At 42.0% G+C, this 21295-nt stretch overlaps 2 protein-coding genes across 2 annotated transcripts; one reads left to right on the forward strand and one right to left on the reverse strand.

Moving 5' to 3' along the window:
• Window positions 1-429: 429 nt before the first annotated feature.
• Window positions 430-11805, forward strand: susd5 (sushi domain containing 5). Its single transcript, XM_058618718.1, has 5 exons — window positions 430-920; window positions 2407-2584; window positions 6653-6762; window positions 7539-7727; window positions 8655-11805. Exons 1-5 carry the CDS (start codon window positions 833-835, stop codon window positions 10481-10483), a joined length of 2394 nt encoding a protein of 797 aa, XP_058474701.1. The 5' UTR covers window positions 430-832; the 3' UTR covers window positions 10484-11805.
• A 2295-nt stretch (window positions 11806-14100) lies between these two features.
• crtap (cartilage associated protein) lies at window positions 14101-21223 on the reverse strand. The gene is made up of 7 exons (XM_058618721.1): window positions 20630-21223; window positions 18708-18857; window positions 17205-17376; window positions 16987-17115; window positions 16717-16862; window positions 15093-15176; window positions 14101-14547 (listed from the first exon to the last, which is right to left on the reverse strand). The coding sequence occupies exons 1-7, from the start codon at window positions 21086-21088 to the stop codon at window positions 14500-14502; spliced, it is 1188 nt and encodes a 395-aa protein (XP_058474704.1). The 5' UTR covers window positions 21089-21223; the 3' UTR covers window positions 14101-14499.
• Window positions 21224-21295: the final 72 nt, after the last annotated feature.

Consider the following 21295-nt stretch of genomic DNA (forward strand, 5'->3'; position numbering starts at 1 on the left):
CACATTCTTGTACTTGCTGCATACTGAGGACCGAGTAAATGTGCTCACATAGTGAGGACCAGCATTTCCACTTTATAAACCAACACAGTAGGTATCATCCAAAACCTATACATTTATACAACCATATAACAATCCCAACTCAGCCTAAGCCTAACCCTTACCCTAAAACCAGGTCTTAACATGGGGGCCCAGACAAAATGTCCCCACAGATAGGTTTCACGCTTTTTGGTTCCTCACAAAGATATAAATAAAAGCACACACCCACACACACACAGATATATACTTTTAATCGTTTGAAGGACTGTCACTCTTTCATTCCTTCAATCCTGACCTTAGCCATGACCAGTTAATGTAACACCCACCCACAACAAACACATACAGTTAATGAACAGTTAAGACTTCATGTGTCTTGCTCAAGGGCACTTGAGCAGCAGCAGCAGCAGCAGCTTTTCCACTCTCCCCCTCCTCTTCCTCTCTGCAGTCTCCTCTTCTGACCGCTTTTACCCACCGAGAAGATTTTGAGGCCGTGACGTATTTACTGACGGGGACGCGCGAGTTTTCACACCGGTGCTCCATCTGCTTGCGAGGGCGACTATTTGTGGAGACAAACGCGCCTCGCACTCGAGCCGCTCTGACCGTTTTCTTTCCGTTAGTGGCCGCACTTGTCACTGAACCAGCCCGCCTCTCCTTCACTTCACTCACCGGCAGAGAAGAGCAGGAGTCTTGCTCTCAGTTTGTCACTTTCACCTTGTGAGACTGTGAACTTTGTGAAAAATATCTAAAGTTTTTGGAATCTTTTTTTACCCCCCCAACATAAAAATTGAGATTTACGATGCTGGATCGCTGCAACCGAACAGTTTCATCACTGGTCTTAAGATGCCTGGCTTGTCTTGTGGTCACCTCTGTTGTTACTGCAGACGGTAAGTCAACGTTCGTATCGTTATCCAAGAGTCACAGTTACATATCGGTGGATGAAGCTAACACCGTTACTCAGAGCGCGCAACGGTGGAAGCGCGCGCGCGCTAATGACCAGCACCTGTCTGCTGTTTTCTCGTGTCTTTATTCTTCGAACGAGATCATTTCCTCTCACACAGAGAGTTTTGCTGCTCTGTAATCAAAATGTTATGTAAATATACCAAAATACAGCCGTACACGTCTGAAAACATTGTGCGTAATGGACACACATGGCGTTAGAGCGCGCAGTGCGCACTCAAGTTCAGCTTGGTTCAGTGTTTTTACGCAGAGGTTTTTAACAGCTTTTCTTTAGTTTATATGATGTGGTGACGAACTGACCGTGAATGTGTCCTGCAGCAGCTGGCGTCGATTAGGCTGATTTTGTTGTGGCTAAGATGTTAATATGTCTTGATTAATTAATGATCTGCACCTGCATGTGGATGTATTTATTGATTACAAAAGCCTTTTATTCATCTTAGCACACGTCTTATTTTTTTTAATATATCATATATTATATATGATATATTATTTAATTTTCTATATTATTTGTATATCAATTGCTGGATTTTTATTGTTTCAGCATTGTAAAGCCCTTTGTAAGCTTGTGTTGAAAAGGGCTATTCATATATATATGTATATATATATATATATATATATATACATATACACACACATATATATATATATATATAGTCTCCCATACCAATATCACAATCTCAAGTATCTGCCGATACTGATATTAGTCCGATGCACTCATAGAACATTTGTGAACCCATTTGTGCTGAGTCATTCCAACGACATAATTCTCGAACAAATATTGTTCTCCCATAAATAACAAATGAACAGGCCAAACACGACTCAGCTGAAATGCTGTTAGAGATTTTTATTTACATTTATACAGTCATAGCGCAAAGTGAAGCACGTGATATGTTGGATTTTTGGATTGTATTTGAAATTTTTCTCTGTCCGATATCTGATCCAGTGATTTTGACTGATGCTGAGTATGGTATCGGCTCATCCTTAATCATTAGTAGTTTAAGAAGAAGTAGTAGTAGTTGTATTATACTAGTATGATTTCTACTCTGATTACTAATCTGATTTCTTCACACGCCTCATCAGATTATTGCAGATCACAAGATGCAGTTTATATGATAGTGTTTTGATCAGACTAATTTTAAAGTCAAGCTTCAGTTCAATATTTACCGTGCCATAGATTGGAAACAAGATGGAGCATTACCACACGAGATACCCTCTAAATATCCACTTCCATACTCATATGCAAGTACCAGAATGTGTCATTTTAATTGACGTGGCGATTCATAAACAGAGCAAGTCAAGTGAAGCCTTTGTGATTTGCTAATTTGGCCTTAGTCCACAGTCAGTATGTCCACCTATGCCTGTCACAGAAGTTCCAGAGGGTTTCCTCTAACTCCCTGGTGTCTCTCCTCTCAGGTCGGGTGTTCGTGTTGGACTTGAGAAACTCTTCTGGCCCGCTGGGCTTCAGAGATGCTGAGCGGGCGTGTGCCTCACAACAAGCTCGCTTGGCATCAGCGGAGGAGCTCCGTCATGCTGTGGAGGAGTGCTTCTTCTCTCCGTGCACGCGTGGATGGCTCCACGGAGGCACAGTGGGGTAAGAAATATCAAAGAAGTGTTTGTCATTCATTTGTTTTCTGCAGGAATGTGTAGAGAGGACTACTGATTTCTAGTGATGCCAAAGGTCATCACTTGTGTGCCAGTGCCTGTGCTTGTGCATGAGGAGGTCGCAGGAATGGATGAAAGAGAAAGGAAGTAAAAGCAGCAGCGGCGGTTAAAGGGAGAGCGGGGAGATAGAAGAGGAGAGTGACACATTTCAAGAGGGAAAGAGAAAACGCAGAGGGGAGAAAGGCTCCTCTGTTCTTTCCTGGAGGAGGAGGGAATTCAGAGCCGGGGTGTCATGTCGACAACTGCCTCCATTTACACCTCTCGTCTCCGCAGTAACATGACACACAGCTCTCAGCACCCCGAGACAGAGTCAGAAAGAGAGAGACAGAGATGATTTGGGCCTGAAGAAAGAAGAGGGGTACAAGTACTGACAACTTTGCAATAATTGCATATGACAGAAAAAATATGTCAGCCTGATTTATGCAGTGTCACATATAAGATGACACGCTTGCAAGTTACATGTTGTTCAATATGGTGCAGGTGCCTTTACTTATTTATAGCGATTATCTGCCAGTTAAACATACTGCAGATCATAAATACTCAAAATCACTATTCAGTGCACCTCCAGAAGTTTGTGCTCAGTGGAAATGCTGACGGATGATTTTTTTTTTTCTTTTTAATTTTCTGCACACTCCCTGCATGTTGGACAGTGGACATCAGCTTTCACACCCACTTACTATGTTTCACAGTGTCTCATCTATCTGTGGCTCTGTCCGTCTCGCTCAGTTCATCCTCTCACCACCTCCTCAAAAGCTTCTCCACCTGCACTCACTTCATATCCCTCTTGTGCAGTGTTAGTAAAGATGATGATGGTTAATGTCAAAAACGTGTCACATCACAGTCAGAAGCTCCACCCTCTGCATTTCTCAACCAACGTGACATATAACGTCCGCTATGAAAAAGGTTTTAATGTCAAGCATCAGCACATGATACAGATACTTCAGGTTGTGTTTTACTGTGAAAGTTATCACATGTGAAGACATGTGTACTTTTTGAAGACAGTAGAGAGGGTACACAGACTGAGAGACATGAAGAAGGACAAACATGCGCAGTAAGATTTGAATCCACGATTGAGACCATAGGCTCAGTGTCTTACACCCATAAACCACTATGTCCCAATTCTTATCTTTTATCCATTCATGCCTAACATGTGAACACTAAACATTAAACCACCATGTGCCATTTCCCTAGACATATCGAGAAGATGTGCAATACAAACTGTGCAGTTTACACTCTCAATGGCATGTCATTTCCAAAGTAATATCCAGGTAATAGCTGGGAATTGGAATTGGTAATTAGTAAATTACTATATTATAATGTTGGAATTTATTATGTCCAAGCTGTTATTTGTTTTTTTTACTGTATAAATAAGATGGTTTTAACCACAATACCACGTCCCTGTTACAAAATGATAACCATATTTTACTGTGCTGCCAAATACCAAATGAATGATGGTTGAGTTCCATTCAGCTTGCTCAGTTTTCTGTCTGCACGCTTTACTGACATGAACAGAGCCATCATCCATGTTATCAGTGACACCTACATTTGTGCCTTTCTTTAATAAGCTTTACACGTTGATGTCCATGCCAGTCGATCCATATGCTTCAGAAACGCATCAACATCATTTTCAGGTCTCTTTTGTAACGACGTAGTCCAGAGCCCTAACATCTGCATCTCACCTGTCAGTCAAAGAACTGCTGCCATAGAAACCAATCACAACAATACCAACTTACTGTATGAACACTCAGTCTTATACAAACACACATATCTTTAGGGTTTTTCCTGCAGTTACGTCATGCCAGCAACACACACACACAGATGCCTGTTTGAGATATAGCTTGATGTGAAAAGAATCTTGGGCTCCCTCTGACTGTTTTCTTGGTGATTTCTGGCTCACTCACTCCTTTTTGCTTCTCTCTCTCTCTCAAGCTTTTGTCCTTATAAGCTAATGTTGCCGTCGCACAAACATTCGGCATGACTCACGCTGCTCTCTTCTCACAGCCTCGAGCTGCACTGCCGCTCAAATTCTTTCAAATTACCTTGACGCTTTGATTAACTTAACTAATGCACTCACTCTGGACCATACCTTTTTCATTTAATGCTATATGATTTAGAATATTACCGGTGTAATCATTTCCAATAATGTCTTGGAGCTCAGTGAAACGTGTGCAGCCCAGAGCTGCAATGGGAACATGATGATGATTAGCCTGGGAAGTTTGAATCGGCCTTATCTGCAGCTTTTGGATGATAAATGATGTGACGATGATGCAAACGACGTGAGACAGCACAGCTCAGCGTTTTTAGCCACTACAGCTCGTTGCAGGCCTTGTGAACTGACCACATCATTCATTTGGTCTTCATGGCATATGTGTTGTATTAAATCCCCGATGTTGTCTTTGTTCTATATGAGGTCGGCTGTATCTTTTGGGGGCGAGTGCATGGGAACATCTATTCCTGAAATGTCATACTGCGATAATATTGTGCCTCGGCCTACGACTGCTGATACGGCAGCATTTTTGGAGCCACGATGTCTGTTGTTGGCCTCTGATGTCACGCTGGAATAATATTTGACAAAGCAACACGTCTGATGGTGACAGAGTGAGCACAAATGTGTGTATGTCGTCACCCAAACACATAAATAACACAGAGCTGCAGTTGTTCATGAGATATTCTTTCTCACGTCAGGTTTGTCATTGGTGTAGTCAGTTGTGGATGTACTCCGGTTATGTTCATATTCAGAAAAGTTTGTATAGGTACATTTTAGTTGGTTAGTAAGTAAAAGTGGGCCACACATTTTCTCCCTGTGTGTCTTCTACAGTCCCGTGCAGATTTGAGGATCAATAAAGTAAATCTGACACTCTTAATTGCTTGAGTGTGAATGGTTGTTTGTCTCTATGTGGTCCTGGGATGGACTGGAGACCTATTCAGGGTCTACCTCGCCCTTTGCCCCATGTCAGCGATCCTCGTGTGGAGGATAAAGCGGTAGAAGGTGAATGAATGAATGACCAAGTAAAAGTCCTGCATTCATAATCCTAGTTCAGCAGGATAATGCACGTTAAGTATCCAAACTAAAATTACCTTTTATGCAAGAACAAGGCCTCTTTCAACAATATGTTCTTGTGTATAACACGTTGAACGATTTCAACATGTGCATATATTTTAGCCGATACTAATGTATGCTGTGAGGAATTTTAGGGGTTGTTGCATCACAGCAGAAAGGTCACTGGTTCATCTCCCGGTTTGAATGAGGGCTTTCTGTGTGGAGTTTGCAAGTTCTCCTTGTGTGTACGTGTCGCTTCTCCAGCCTTCTCCCACAGTCCAAACACATGCACCTCTGGACCCTCTAAATTGATCAAGTGCGTGAGTGAATGGTTGTTCGTCTGTGTATGTTGGGGAACGGATTGACGAGTGTCCTCTCACCCCACGTCAGCTGGGATTGGCTCCAGCCCCCTTTAACCCTCGTGTGGAGGATAAGGACGTGGAAAATAATACATTTCAGACATTTAGAGTCTCTTTGGTTGCAGCAACTTGTAGAAACCTCAAACATAACAAAGGGACCCATCCAGACTTAGCCTTTTTATGAAAGGTGACAAACCAAAAATATTAATCATATTCTGCTAAAGATATATGGTGAAACAAAAAATTAAATTTCCCTCTAAAACATCCATCCATCCATATATATTGTAAAAAAAAAAAAATTTAAATAAAGTACCTCAAAACTGTAATTAAAAGAATAAAGATTGCTGTAAATGTACTTGCCTTGTACCACAGGATGTAAGAATCCCTGTACATGATGTGTGTACCTAAGGGATTTAATTTGTGTGCATTACACTTTCACACATTGACTTTAATTATGACCGCCCACAGTGCGACCGTCATTAAAGGGTGCTTTTGTGCTTCGCTCCCGGCTGTTTGCTTTGTGTGTTTGTGAACGTTCAGTTCCTCACCAAGCTGTGGTTTTAAATGACATATCATAAATGTCGTGTGTGTTTTCTAGGACCACAGTGTGTAATATTGTGGGCAGCGCACTGAAAGCCGTGGATGTGAGAACAGAAAATGTCACAGCGGACACAGCACACCTGGAAGCCTTCTGTGTCAAAGATAAAGGTGAGTGAAGACACATGATTTGTCGTTCTACTCCAGTACATACAGGCAATTCATGTCACTAAAGGTTGGTTTTAATACTAAGACGGCAGCAAAATAAATACATACAGTAGTAGTTGAAGTATTACAATAGAAGTACACAATGCATCAGTGTGTAAGGAAGAACCTTGGTCTGTGACAAATGATGTCATTTTCACATGATAACTGTAATTCTGTATCTTTAATATAAAGTGATGCAGATATTTGTCTGCACGATAAAACACTGAGGGTCATGAAGCCAAGACTGTCCCAGTAAGTGATTCATGTTTGCATCTGCTGGAGGTGGAGTTAGTCTGGACTACATTTGATACAGTTTTATTTACACAAGATAAATCTGACGGGTCATGTGATGATTAATGAGCGAGGAAATATAAAAAAAAAAAAAAAACCTGTTAAGTCTTGATTCGTACAGAATCTGATAAAAAAATCTTCTTAAGTAGCTTTCCAAACCTGACCATTGTGGCATTGAATATTTAACCTAAAAACTATAGGTGTTTTTGTATTTTGTAGATATTTTTTAGCACATAATGATACATAAGTAAACATTAATAAAAGGTTAACAATGAGCAAACCACGTTGCTCCCTTTCCCTTGAGTTGTATAGAATAATGGATAGTGACAGCATCATTTTTATTTAACAGTGTCAGATTCCGCAGTCACTTCCCACTGTTTATACTGAATGTGCCTTCTTCTTTCTTTTTTTTTTTACTTCAACTGCACCTCTGTGCTTGCTGTTGGCAGGTGTGCCATGTGGAGACCCGCCGTCTTTTCCTAACGCCCGTCTGCAGGGTCACTCTGGCTTTGAGATGGGTGACGAGCTGCTGTACACGTGCGTGCCAGGTTACGTGATGCCCAGTGGACACAGTGCCTTCAGCCTGCTCTGTGACAGCTGTGGAGAGTGGTATGGACTGGTGCAGATTTGTGTCAAAGGTAAAAAAAAAAAAAAAAGGTGTTAAAGCTGTTTATTTTAGAGAACAGGGCTGAAGTGTAAAAAAAGGCAGAAAGAAAAAAGTTATGAGCTTTGAGCCAGACAGGACAGCACACAAAGGTCAGCCTCCTCACTTCCTCGTTTGTTAGCTCCCAGTGTTATGAGCCGCGTTTCATGACTGCCTTTTGGGGAAACAGAGTCTTAACTGTGAGTCGGAAAGAAAAAGGCTGCGATGACACCCCAGCGTGACATACCATAGTGTGGACCAGTTCATAGCAGAGGGTCTGACGAGAAATGACTCTCTCAAGGCAGAATGCCACACTACGTCCATGGTTAGCTATACTTGATTGATACTTGATACTTGATTTATACTTGTCTTGTATAAAGTATCTAAAAGGGAGACTTGATAAGTATCTGACCAGAAAATGACTTTGGTAGAAGTTGAAATCACTTTTTATGATATTACTTAAGTAAAAGTCTGAAAGTATATGACATTTACTGTACTTAAGTGTCAAAAGTGAAGTTAGGATTGAGCCATGGTGGCTCAGTGGTAGGGTGAGTTGTTGGTTCAATTCCTGGCTCTGCAAGTCCATGTGTGTCCTCGAGTAAGACACTCAACCCCCATGTTGCAGTGTGTAAATGATAAAACTGTAGTGTAAAGCAGCTCATCAAGACTAGCCAAATACTATATAAATACAGAGTATTACCAACTCTTCTTCTGATTTTATTTGGTGTGTGACATAAGTATTGACTGTAGATAAAAAGTGAACATAGTCTTCTAGTTGCAAAACAAATTCCCAAAGTGAAGCCTATCAAAAATCCCATAGCTCATTTAACTGGAAATATGGAAATATGCGAAAGGTACTAATCACTCCAAAATGTAGGCACTGTGTAACAAGCATGTTTGCTTCCTCTTTGTGTTTCCTCAGATGAGACTGAAACTCACATAGACTATGAGGACAAGTACACAGATTCTTATGAAGAAGAAGAAGAAGAAGAAGGAGATGAAGAACAACAACAACACCATACTGAAAGACCAGAGGAGGCTCATGGCGAAGTGTACGAGGAGGTACACGGAGCTGCATACTCAGACGGGAAGATTAGCCAGGAGCAACAAGAGACGAGCTACGGTCTTGTGGAATATCAAGACCGGCACGGAGAGCATGTTGTGGAAGAGGAAAAAGACCGGGCTGTTGAAGACTTTGTAGGACACCCGACGTGGGAGCAGGAGAGGAGGCAGGTGGTGAGGATAGAGGGTGCTACAGCCACAGAAGCACCTGTCTCTCTTCTCTCCCAGAAGCACATGTTCTGGTTCCCCTCTGAGGCCTTTCAGGAGGAGGGACAGTCTGTGTCCACAAATCCAGGCACCCAATCAGCGGAGAGCAAAGAACAAGAGAGCCAAGAGAGGCACCAGCACCACGATGATGCCGATGACCATGATCATGAGCCAGAAAGCTACGGCGATCGTGAGCCAGATGGCAGAGACGATCACGATGACAGCCGACACTATGATCAAGACGACCATGACAGTCACCACGAAGAAGACGATCAGGACGATGTTGTACAGCAGCATGTCCCAGCGCAACCTGACGATCTGGACCGATGGGACCACCATGACGACGACAATGACGACCACAGTGATCACTATGACATGGGAGAACATGAAGACGATGAAGTTCCCTATGGCAGTCGGGAGTATCACGAGCGAGACGATACTTACGATGACCATGAAAGCTACGAGAACCACGAGGATGAGACTGGCGATCGTGACGCTGATGCTCGAGAGCCCCCCGAAGTCCCCCCAAGGGAGCATCCAGACCATGATGATGATGATGATGGTCAGGAGCAGTATGATCTAGAGGACAACAAAGACAGTCTCGCCGAACACGATGATCATGTCCATGATGACCATGACAGCTTTGAAGAGCATGAGAGCCATGAAGACGATGGTGACGAGCATCCACATGTTATCTTTTCTGTAGCGACAGATGTGCCTCAGAACGTCACCAAGAAAGGAGCAGGAGAAAAGACAACGACAGATGAGACCTGGCTTGATGGCTACCCTGTCATTCCAGTGGGGGCAGAAAAAGGAGAGTCCACAACTGAGAGCGTGAAACCAGAGCACAGAGAGAGAGGAACACTTGCCAGGACAACAGATAGACCCAACGACGTGGAAATTCGTAGACCTGTCCCTGACACAATCTCACCAGAGGAACACGAATCTCCTACTGTAGAGTCTGGTAAAGCTGGAGGGATGGAGGTTTGGCCTGGCTACATCCACACTCCTGCTCCGTACCCTGAACTTTTAGAGCCCTCAGACTCCACCTCATACTCTGACACGCTTGACTATGACACACAACAACCAGCTCCCACTGACTCCTGGCATGGAGACCTTACCGAGCACCCGTTCCTCAAACAAGGCCCAGCTCCTCCCGTGCACGACAACGACGTCCTCTCTGGAGTGATCGAGGAGCACAACCTGCCCGGTGAGACTGGTGAGAGGGGGGAGATGGAGGGGGAGATCGGGGAGACGATCTGTATAGGTGATAACTGCCCTCCCCGTCCTCCAAGCTCCTCCCTCCAAGGTCCCACAGTTATCGCCATAATCGTGGCAGTGTGCGCGCTAGCCGCGGCCGTCATTGTTGGAGTGTGGTGTTACCGACGCCAGCAGCAGAAGAGCTCGATGTATGAGATGAACGGGAAGGGCCAGAGTCACACCAGACACGGCCAACAGATAGAGATGCAGCAAAAAGTGTAAGAGCCAGGGATGAGGAAAGAAGGACACTGGCAGAGGGCAGAGACGTTCAGGAGGAAGTGGGATGATTCAGATGAAAGCATGGCCCCTCATGTCACCAGGAACTACTGCATAATTGAAGATGTTAGATGGGTATGAACAAAACAACCCCCACATTTAAAGAGCTAAACATTTCCTCAGTGATTCAGAATTCATTGGAGGACCTCTTTTCTCCTGCTTATCAAGTCTAAGGAAATTCTCCCACCTTTGTCATACTTATTCAGAATATTTGAAGCTCTAGTGTGTGGCGGGGGTGGTTTAGTGCCTATGTCTGGACTGGACTCAGATCCAGGAACTGGTAAAAAAAGAAAAAGAAAAAAGGGATTGCAATGAAATGACCAGGTTCGAAAACTCCCAAGATGGCCTGCCTGCCTGAATAGAACTGAGACTTTATTCTCTAAAGCTCTTGGATTATTGTCTGTATTACTTTTGCTGTCATTTATGTTGACTTACATTTTCAATGTGTGCTGTTCTGGATTTCTGGATTTAAATCTTTTGTTTTGTTTGCTGCATTTATATAAAAAAAAAACTGAATCCATGTCAGTCTCTCTGAAGTTAAGATAACTTCAGACGATCACAGAAGCCTTGGACCGTTTGTCCCAAAAACAGATACCTGGCTTTTGTCACACGTGCGTGAAAAAACAATAAAATGACAACGATGATGATGATGATGATGATGGTTTATAGTGGTATGAGGAGAAATAAAAGGGGAAAAGAAAATGAAAACAAGGCTGGGAAATGGTGAGAGTGAGAAGTATGATGAGAGAGACATTTTGTGACTCTCCAGCCTCTGTTGGTTTTGACAGTCAGCTGGTGAGAAATTTAGATCGGGTGTCCAGACTGCAGACTCAGCCCTGTGTGTGTGTGTGTGTGTGTGATCGAGAGAGTATGTGATGTGTGTGTGTGTGTGTGCACATTTGTCTCAGGTTTGTGTAATCCGCTCAGCGGTGCGGCGAGTTTGAAGGAGCAGAGTGGATGCTGACAGCATTCAGACCAGAGATCATACATTGTGGTGCTGCCATGGCAACAGACAGAAACAACCCAAATGTTAAAGTTTGATTAAATGCGTGAGTTTTTGTTTATTTTTGATAAAAACAGATCAACTGGAGAGATTTGGGTTAAAATTGGCTCCACAACATTATCATATATCATATCATATCAGGTATGAGGTCTTAATGTTTCATGGTTCATTTTCACACTGTTCTCTCATGATAAATGTTTTTAAGACAACAATAGAAGTAGTTTGTGTTTACTTACTTATTTTCTGACACATTATTTGTTGTTGATTGTTGATTGTTGTAGAGGGTTGTTGTTTTTTAGGTTTTTTTCAAAGATACATATTCCTTTAATTTGTTGAGCAAAATTATGAAATTTCGGTTAAAACGTTATGTGAGTCATTTGATAAATGTGGTTGTCTTCTCCTGGGCTAAAAGCTTTTACTGTGGTTCTGTAGCATTCTGTATTGTCCCGTATGATTACTCTAATGAAAAAATCAAGAAAAGGTGCAAATGTGATCGAAGTCCAGTAGTTACAAGAGGGTTTTAACTTAGATATTAGAGTTTGTTATTCTTGTCATGCACACGGACTACAAAATATTGGAATAATTTAAATTGAAGTGCTTTACTTACTATAACTGACAGCACAGGGTGGTGACTGGTCAGCAAAGCAGATATTAGTGACCTCAGTCATGAATGTTAATTCAATATTTCTATTGTGTTTCCAACATAACGTCTCGGCTGGTTTATAAAAAGTGTTTTTGTTTTGTTTTGAAATAAGAGTTTGCTGGATTTGGTTCATTTCATTAACTATTTCTATGTTGTGGTACGTGAATAATACATTAACACTATTCGTGGGTGAGGGCATGCGTTATGTCTATATTTGTGTGTAAATATGATGTTATGACCCGATTAACTTGCTGTACATACTTGTAAGCATAACTAAGACAAGCACAGTTCACGTTAGACATGAGCTCCTCTCGTCTTTTCTGGGAGTCGACTCTTTTCCACCACTATGAATCTCACCCACTGCCTGTTACATGTACTTCTCCACTCTGCTGTTGAAAAACAAAGTACTGTATAGTCCCAATAATCGGCTGCTGGGGTAACACTTTAATAAAAACCAGATACCAGATTGACCACATGATCTGACGCCTCCGGACTGACATTAATCAATCATTAGAATAGCTTTAATGGTACTAATGTTGAATTTTGTAATTTTGTGCAGATGCTTGACGTGCATGAAATCCAATTAAGTAAAACATCAATTTATCCTTTATTTCAAGCAGCCTGGCATGTGTGTGTGTGTGTGTGTGTGATGTCAGACAGAAGTGTGTACTGTACAGTTTATGTGTTCTTTTAGTCTCAATAAACTTCTAAACATGTGACTCCGTGGTGGTTTTTTAACTCTGTTTCCAGATTTGTGTCCAGCAGAGTCAAACATAACCACTCACTTTTCACATTGTGTAAGTGTGACATGTGACCTTGACCTGTGACCTCAGTTGACCATTTCCAAACTCCTTTTAGCGGCTATTATCTTCTGCTTCTCTCACAAAATGTGGTATAAATTAAGAGGACATTTGTAGAATAAAGCATTCTTACAAAGAGAAGCAATAAAATACGAACGACAATGCAGAGGAGACAGCGAGCCACACACTGTAATACAGAGACAATGTTCCCCTGTGGGTTTTTAACATCACTGTGTGACAAACTGCACGGAGACTCAATGTTCAAACATTATTAAACAACTCAGTGTTTTCTCTGGCCGTGTCTCTTCGTCTCTTCTCAGCACAGCACTGGGTTTCATCTGACGGCTTCTTTGCAAACATCCTGCTGTGCTGTTCACTCCTTCAGATCCGTCCAAAACATGAAACACTCCCCTGTTTCCACCTTCCATGTTGTCACGTTTCGCAGCTTTCTTTGAGCTCATTGGTTCTTTTTTGTGTCCTGGGTGGTTGTGGTTGGACACAGAAGGAGGCAGTAATAAAACGTTACGGGTGTCAACTACTGCTTTACAACAACTAGAACAGTGGTTCTCAAAGTTTTTATACCAAGTACCACCTGAGAAAATATGGAGTTCTCAAAGTAACACTATTATCACCAATGTTAAAATACAGTGGTGTAAATAGACTTTTAACAGGAGGCAGATTTATTCACAATAAGATAATTTGCTCGTCCTCACTTTTACTTCACACACTGGTAAAGTGACATTAGATGAAGATCTAATAAGGTGACTCTAATTATTATTTTATTTATCTTTTTTTTGTTGTTATTTTTTACCCACATATACTGGTATATACAGTAGAACAGTATTTCTGATTTACCCCAAGTACCACCAGAGCAAGCTTGCGTACCACTGGGGGTACACGTACCACAGTTTGAGAACCGTGGACCTAGAACAAACAAAATGAGTTTTTACTCTCTTTTAATAACCTCCTTTTAACTTTTGCATTCTGTTGTGAGTTTTATATCTGCTGCTATCTTGAACAGGACTCCCTGGAAGAAGAGATCTTGTATCTCAATGGGACCTTCCTGGATAAATAAAGGATAAAAACAAAAACAAATGAAGCCTGAGGGGAAACTGCATCATGTAATAATTTTATGACATTTTTTATTGACCAGAACATTAACTGTATGACAGCATTAATTGTAAAATTACACTTTTTGAAAGACAACATCACTATTAGTCACAGTAGAGGAGAGGAATTCATTAACTTAACAGTAAAAAATACTCTAATGTCTCTGTTTTCAGTATTGCCTTTAAAATCATTCAACCACTGTGTGTGTATCCCTCTGAAATGGATGAATCCCAAATTGTGGACGATTTAGGATTAATATTCAGGACGTGAAGCTGCAGGTTAAAACCACAGTGACCAAACAGAGCCTTTTACAAAAAAATAACAATAAATACAAACTGGTGCTGCTTGATTTTCTTTTGTGTGTGTGTGTGTGTGTGTGTTTGTTTCTCAGTGTTTCCAACGTGGACTATTTATCCTCATCCAGGAACTCATCTATAAACTCGACCACCTCCCCCTGCAGACACACAAAAACAGAGATGACTCAGGACGGTCTGTGACATGTTACACTGTGTGGCTGTGAATAAATAAACCCGTCTGTGCTTTGTCTTTCTCTGCATTATGACACAGGTCACAATCAAAGTGTACTAAACATTGGTGTTCCATGCAGCGTACTGTATAATCCTATCTAATGTTGGGCCGCCCTCAAGTCCTTGTGCTGCACCAGAATAATGTTAAGAAATGCAATGTGATGCTGCCACCCCGTGGCTGTCTGTGACACTGCAGCCGCGTAAAGACAGGACACACGTCGTACTACTGCAGGACGTCATGTGACCACACTGAAGTCGGTTTTTTTCACAAGTTACCTGAGGACACAGTCCACGGGATCTGCAGACGACCTAATCCACACTTTAACAGACTCCATGGGAATTTACTGGCTGATCCTAGTGGGCTAGAAGCTTTCTGTCATATTTTTACATTACAATTTTTATATATGTTGTCTATGTGTGATGCAGTGACACACCAGCATCTGTAAACACACACACACACACACACACATACCTCATCATCACTTGTCAGACGCTGTCTGGAGAACTCCAGCATCTGTAGCTGCATGGTGGTCTGATTGTAGTACCGCACTCCCTCCTGCAGCAGACACACACACACACACAAACACAACAATAATGTAACGTCAAACAAAGACACAATGGAGAAACAAACGCCAAATCAGTTCAATCAATCCTTGCAGAAATAGTAACAGGGAAACATGCTGAAAGTAAGATTTGTGTTGTTGTTGTTGTTGTTGCTGCTGTTATGATGTAACATTATGGCAACATCTTACATAATGAGTGCTTCAGCCAAACGTCTCCAAACGTCTTTTTATTTGGTTGTAGTCGCCTCACACACCACTGTGAACTATATCTTAGATCTGGCTGGCCTTCATTGAGCAAATACATTACATACGAATACATACATACATACACCTCCTATTTGTGTTTTTCTGCAAAGAACTACAAGCCCTCACGCTGCTTCACACGTTCAGACTGAACTGGGGGAGAAGAGCGTTCAGTTTTGCCGCCACCTCTGCTTGGAGTATTCTCTGAACTCAAAATGACAAAACTAATTTCATTTGAAGCTTTTTCCTTCAAATTCCATTGGTCAGTGCCCGTGTTCTTAAAAGTATTGTTACTGCGTTCACAACTCCTGCTCTTGAACTGTCTATGACGATTTGCTCTTTTACAACACTGTTTTATTTGAATACAGAGAGAGTCGCGTGGAGCTGCTCCGTTAAATCATCACTAACAATGGTTTGAAAGGGATGTGTCACCTGGTCACTTTTAGTTAAACATTTATTCAACTTGTGTTGTTTCCTGTTTTATTTTGAAGTTTTTCTCTCTCCTGTGTACCTTGTGCGTAGTTCTGCTTCCTGTGCTGTCTTCCCTGATTGCCTGCCCCACCCTAATGTGTTTCACCTGTGTCTTGTTTGTCACACCTGTGATTGATGGTCCCTGCCTCCCTGGAGTATAATGCCGCTCTTCCACTACACCTCACCTTAAATTATTAAGATTTTAGACATTTCCGTGCCAAATGTTGGAGATTAACGCAAGGTTTCGGGATTTTTAAGTGCTTTTAACTGATCTACAGTTCGGCATTGTTCGGTTTCATGACTCTTCCAGTGACGACACTCTGACCAATCGATGGACGGCAGTCTGATGATGTCAAACATAGTATCGGCTCAGCTTGCCTCAGCTCGTTTGGAATTTCACCAGAGCAGGTACTAAAAAAAACTAAAAAAATACCAGGTACTATCGCCAATGGAAAAGCAAAATAACTGCCTGTGCTCCGCAGTGCCTGTGTTGGGTCATTTGGTTTGGTTTATCAGTTAGTCTTTGGTTGTGATTCAGTCCTGTGTGTTTCTCCTGTTGTTTTCCAGCTTAAGTTTCACTCTTTACATTTGTACTCAAATTCTTTGAGTGACAGGACGGACATTTATTTATAAGTTACATGCTATACATTGCCACATTTTCCCACTTTGTTAGTTTTTTAAGATGGATAGATGGATGCATCTGTATAGAGGTGATGTAGACATTGGATAGATCTAATCAGGTAGATTAAAAAAACAAAATTAAGGCTTTTTTGTGCTTGATTTTGAGTTTATAAGTTGCATTTTATGAACATGTCTTACTGATCTGGGCAGGAAGTCCTCTTCTGTCAGCTGCCACTTGTTTTGGTGAAACTTGTAATAGGCAACGTTGTTCTTCATAACTTCATCATTCGGGTCAAACAGGAGGTAGCTGACCGCACATGGTACTGCATTCTTCAGGTCGTTTACTGAAAACACAAAACACAAGGACCTCGTTCCAGGGATTTTCTTAAAAGTTAGACACGAACACTACTGACCTTCCACTGAGATCCTGAAGAATAACTATGTTGTGGTCACAGGTGGAGTACTCACATTTGTAATAAGCAAACTGCAGGTAGTGGTACATGGTGGCCACGAACTTCTCAACAACAAATCCTCCGACAACTGGAGTCAGGTCACGTTCACAATTCACTTTCCTCTCGAGGACTTCAATGTAGTGATCTGGGTTGAAGAGAAATCAATAATGAACAAATAATGTTAAAGAGAGACACAGAGAGAGCCTGGAGGAGGATCTTTCTATCAGTACTGACCAGCTATGGAGGGATAGAAGTCTTTGAAGTCCTTGACATCGCGTGGACCCTCTGATGCAGCCAGACACTCATCGTAGACTTTGAAGAAGTCCCTCAGCGCGAGCTCCATGTCCGATACTGAGGTACGGAAGTTTTCTCCATTATACGCCCTCACTGCACGCACAAACAGTGTCTGCGATACAACGTGACAAAACAAACTGCTCAGTTTTTAACTGTCGTACGATCGAAAGATTCACACGTTGAACATTGGGGTCCTACAGTATAATAGTGGCTAACATTGTTGCCTCACAGCAAGAAGGTCACCAGTTTGAATCCCCCATCTACCGAGGGCCTTAATTAAACACTCTAAACTGACCACAGGCGTGAATGTGAGAAAGAAGGGTTGTTTCGTCTCTGTATGTTGGGCCTGCGATGGACTGGCAGCCTGTCCAGGATCTTCCGTCTTTCGCCCCTCATGTGGAGGATAAAGCGATAGAATGAGTAAGTTAGAATATGATGGTTGTTTTTTTTACTATTATTATCTTTATCACTTTCTGCAGAGACGTCTAATGAGTTGACATCAGTGTCTGTACAATCTGGAGCGTGTACTTCACAAAAAGCGAGTCGCCTGTGCTCTGTTTTCCTCATGAATGAATGGCTCCTGCTTACCAAACACATTCGTGGGATGACGTAGGGAGTGGGGGGAGTTGAATGCTACAGCAGACGTTAGGAAGTTGAAGTGACCCAAAAGTCAGTCAAACACTGACCTCGCTGACAGCAGTTTTAAATATTGAGATGTAAGCCGTGTTTTCATAGCATCCACAGTTCAATTCCTGGTTTGCTGGACCTTTCTCTTACTGTTTAAAAAATGTAATATAGCAAGAAGGAAATATCACCAATCCAAGCAATGAAATGAACCAGCTCTCCTTGCGTGCGTGGGTTTCTCTGCTTTCCTCCCACAGTCCAAAAGAACATATCAAATTGGGCACTCTAAATTGTATGAGAGTGAATGGTTGTTTGTCTCTATGTGTCCCTGTGATGGACTGGTGACATGTCCAGGGTGTGACCCTGCCTTTCACTAGCACCGGTGCCCCCCCCCCCCCCCCCCCCGCGACCCTCATCCTTTATCCTGGAGGATAAAGCATGACAACTTTTTTTGCTGTGAGGCAACAGTGCTAGTTATGAAATGTTTTGTCTTCTTATGTCTGCAGTGTGATGTTTTACATGTGCTGATGCATGTATTGGTGAAGTGTCATTATCTCAATAGCACAACATTACATTTTATCTGTGAGACAATGAAGGTGGTAAGAATACCTCTATGATCTCCACCTCTTTAACCCCTGCCAGCCCTTGATAATTACGGGGAAGCACAAGCTCAGTATTACCCCTCCCATGACAGCGTCCACGTCAGCAGCCACAGAGCCATTTATAGGATGGTTTGTGTGTATGTTCACACACACAGAGACATGTGGATTTATGGGTATAACCTCTCATGTGTATTTCTCACAGTATAATGTATAATACCTCGTAGGAGTTTGTCTCCAGGTCTTTGAGATGTTCCTCAGCACCGGGCAGACTCTTGTAGTACGCCATGTTCCTCTGCATCATCTCATCGTCTGGGTGTTTGAGCAGGAAGGTGTGGGCTGCAGACACGGCCTTGGCCAGGTTGTTCGACTGAGACAAACACATATTATTGTTGATTATTTTGTTTGTGTGTGTGTGTGTGCTTCTCATTACAGTAAACTATACAAATGCTGTACTAACCCTATGTTATGCCAGATAATATGACCAAGAACTGCCAATTTATGCCAAGTTACTGGATAATCTGAGGTGCCAAAATCAAACTACTACCTTAGTAGAGATTAGTTCATTTCCCATTTTCTCAAGAGGAGTGTTTTGATGATGGTGCCAGCCAACAAAGTGATCCTTAGTCATCATCAGTTCACTATGCTTCTTAACAGACAGGTGGGATCACGTAAAACTGTATAAACTGAAATTATTCTTGGTCACTGTTCATACTGGCTGTACAGAAATAGCTTTAAAATCAAATCCAGTCAATACCTTGCAGTGTATCAGTCCAAGAATGAACTTTTATACTCACAAAGTCTTGACATTTAATTTAATGTCCAATGCCAAGTTAATTGAAATCCCTTTGGAGAGAGTTATTTACATTCTTCTTCTACTGTCTGTGCACAAAGGGGACTTTAAAAATTTGCTTTTGTTCCTTAAATATCTTTACACATTAATAACTTAGCGGTAAATGAATGCAAACCAGAATCCCACCAATGCATGGTGGGATGCAAAATGCAAAATGCATGAATCCCACCAATGTGGTAGCTTTTGCATTTGTTAAATGTCTCATTTCATTTCATTTAATTGTGATCTGCCTTTTCCCTTTGATTTAACTCATCTGTCTGTGTATTATAAGTTAATTTGAGCTCAACCTCAACAACTACAAACCTCTAAATGTAATATTACAACTTTTGGCCTGATTTAAATCTAATCCAACTGTGATCCCAAACTGTATTCCTCCACAAACCACTTGCAGACACAAGGAGGAGCTTGTACAGTCTTAACACTTTGACGATGATTAATAATTAGATACACATAACAGAATTAATTTAGGAGCTAGTGTAGCATGTATAGATTTATACTGATGCCTCTATTTTTGATTGATTCGTTTTTACTTATTGTCTCTACCTACGTGTATTTTGATGCAGTATTATTTACATTAAGAATACATGAATATATGCACACTTTCATTTCATACCCAGTTGTCAATAACCTTCAGTCCTACATTTGAACATTTGTTGATAAGTTGTAGGTGGTGTTGTTACATTGTATTGTTGGTCATTATTTTTATTTTTACAGTTTTCCTGATGTTATCTGATTTCTTTTGATCCTGAACTGCTATCATCTTATCTTGTTGTTATGTTTGTTGTTTTTTGTTATAATACTGTTTGGTAAAACCTACTTCACATATGAAACTGGTGAACCAACATGTAAAACCAATACAACTTATATTGGTATATTTCTAGCAACTTGTACTTTTACTCCACTACATTTCCTCTAACTATCTTTGTTACTTGTTACTATAAAACCAGAAGAAGAAGAAGAGTTGGTAATGGTCTGTATTTATATTGTCTAGTCTTGATGAGCTGCTTTACACTACAGCTTTATCATTCACACTTTGTAACATGAGGTTAAGTGTCTTGTTTATCAAATGTGAGGTTGTGGGTTCAATTCTACATACGTGTCCTTATGTAGAATTGAACCCACAACCTCACATTTGATAAACAGCTCGCCCTACCATGAGATATCATTAAGTTCAGTTATTGTCATATACTTTAAGCCTTTAACTTGAGTAATATTATATAAAAAAAACTGATGCTGGTGCTTTATACAAGACTGCCTGAGGATCCCCATGCACTGGAAAGTCTGCTTACTTTGAAGTAGGCATACTGCAGATATTTGTAAGGCTCTCTCTTCTCAAACTCTTCGAGGGTGTCCCGGCTCGGCATGGTCTGTCTGAACGCGGGCAGCCCCTGCTTGCAGCGCTTCAGGCACTGCGCTCTCTTCACGACGTTCCCGAACGCACGCAGCTCTGGAAACTCCGCGAACTTCTGCTCGTCGTCCAGGCGCACGGAGCTGCAGTTGAGGTTGCAGAAGGCCTCGCTGTCCCGCAGCAGCCGGTAGAGACGCAGAGACACCTCCATGTAGTCCACCGTGTCCTTCCACTTCTCCCCGGTGTACTGGTCCAGCGCGTACTTGTACGCGGACTCCAGCGGCATCAGCTCGTGTCGGGGGAAACTCCTGAAGCTGTATTTCTCGTACTGGGAGTTCACGACTGAGGTGGAAAACACGATGACAAGCGCACACAAGAGTTGTGAAGTGGACGGTGCCATTTTTTTTTTTTTTTTTTTAAAGTTTGGTAAATGGTGGACTGGGAGCTGCTGGGTGGGATGATCCCGGACTATCTGTGTGCGTGGGACTCAAGGACCGCCTCAAGTTCCACCACGTATCCGGACAAAGTCTTCCCTCCCCCGGGCGCAGGGTAGAATCAGTCGGGCAGCGGGTGGGGGATGCGTGAGCTCCTCCTCCCAACACACACA

Source organism: Solea solea, chromosome 20 (assembly GCF_958295425.1).
Source record: "Solea solea chromosome 20, fSolSol10.1, whole genome shotgun sequence".
Taxonomy (NCBI): Eukaryota; Metazoa; Chordata; class Actinopteri; order Pleuronectiformes; family Soleidae; genus Solea; species Solea solea.

Excerpts from the sequence above, each read along its gene's own strand:
- susd5 (XM_058618718.1), top strand. The coding sequence starts at position 833 with ATGCTGGATCGCTGCAACCGAACAGTTTCATCACTGGTCTTAAGATGC. Across the intron at positions 2,585-6,652 it reads CTCCACGGAGGCACAGTGGG|GACCACAGTGTGTAATATTG; the intron begins GTAAGAAATATC and ends TGTGTTTTCTAG. Across the intron at positions 7,728-8,654 it reads GGTGCAGATTTGTGTCAAAG|ATGAGACTGAAACTCACATA; the intron begins GTAAAAAAAAAA and ends GTGTTTCCTCAG.
- crtap (XM_058618721.1), bottom strand. The coding sequence starts at position 21,088 with ATGGCACCGTCCACTTCACAACTCTTGTGTGCGCTTGTCATCGTGTTT. Across the intron at positions 17,116-17,204 it reads CTTCTATCCCTCCATAGCTG|ATCACTACATTGAAGTCCTC; the intron begins GTCAGTACTGAT and ends TCTTCAACCCAG. Across the intron at positions 15,177-16,716 it reads AGGACTTCCTGCCCAGATCA|GAGGGAGTGCGGTACTACAA; the intron begins GTAAGACATGTT and ends TGTCTGCTGCAG.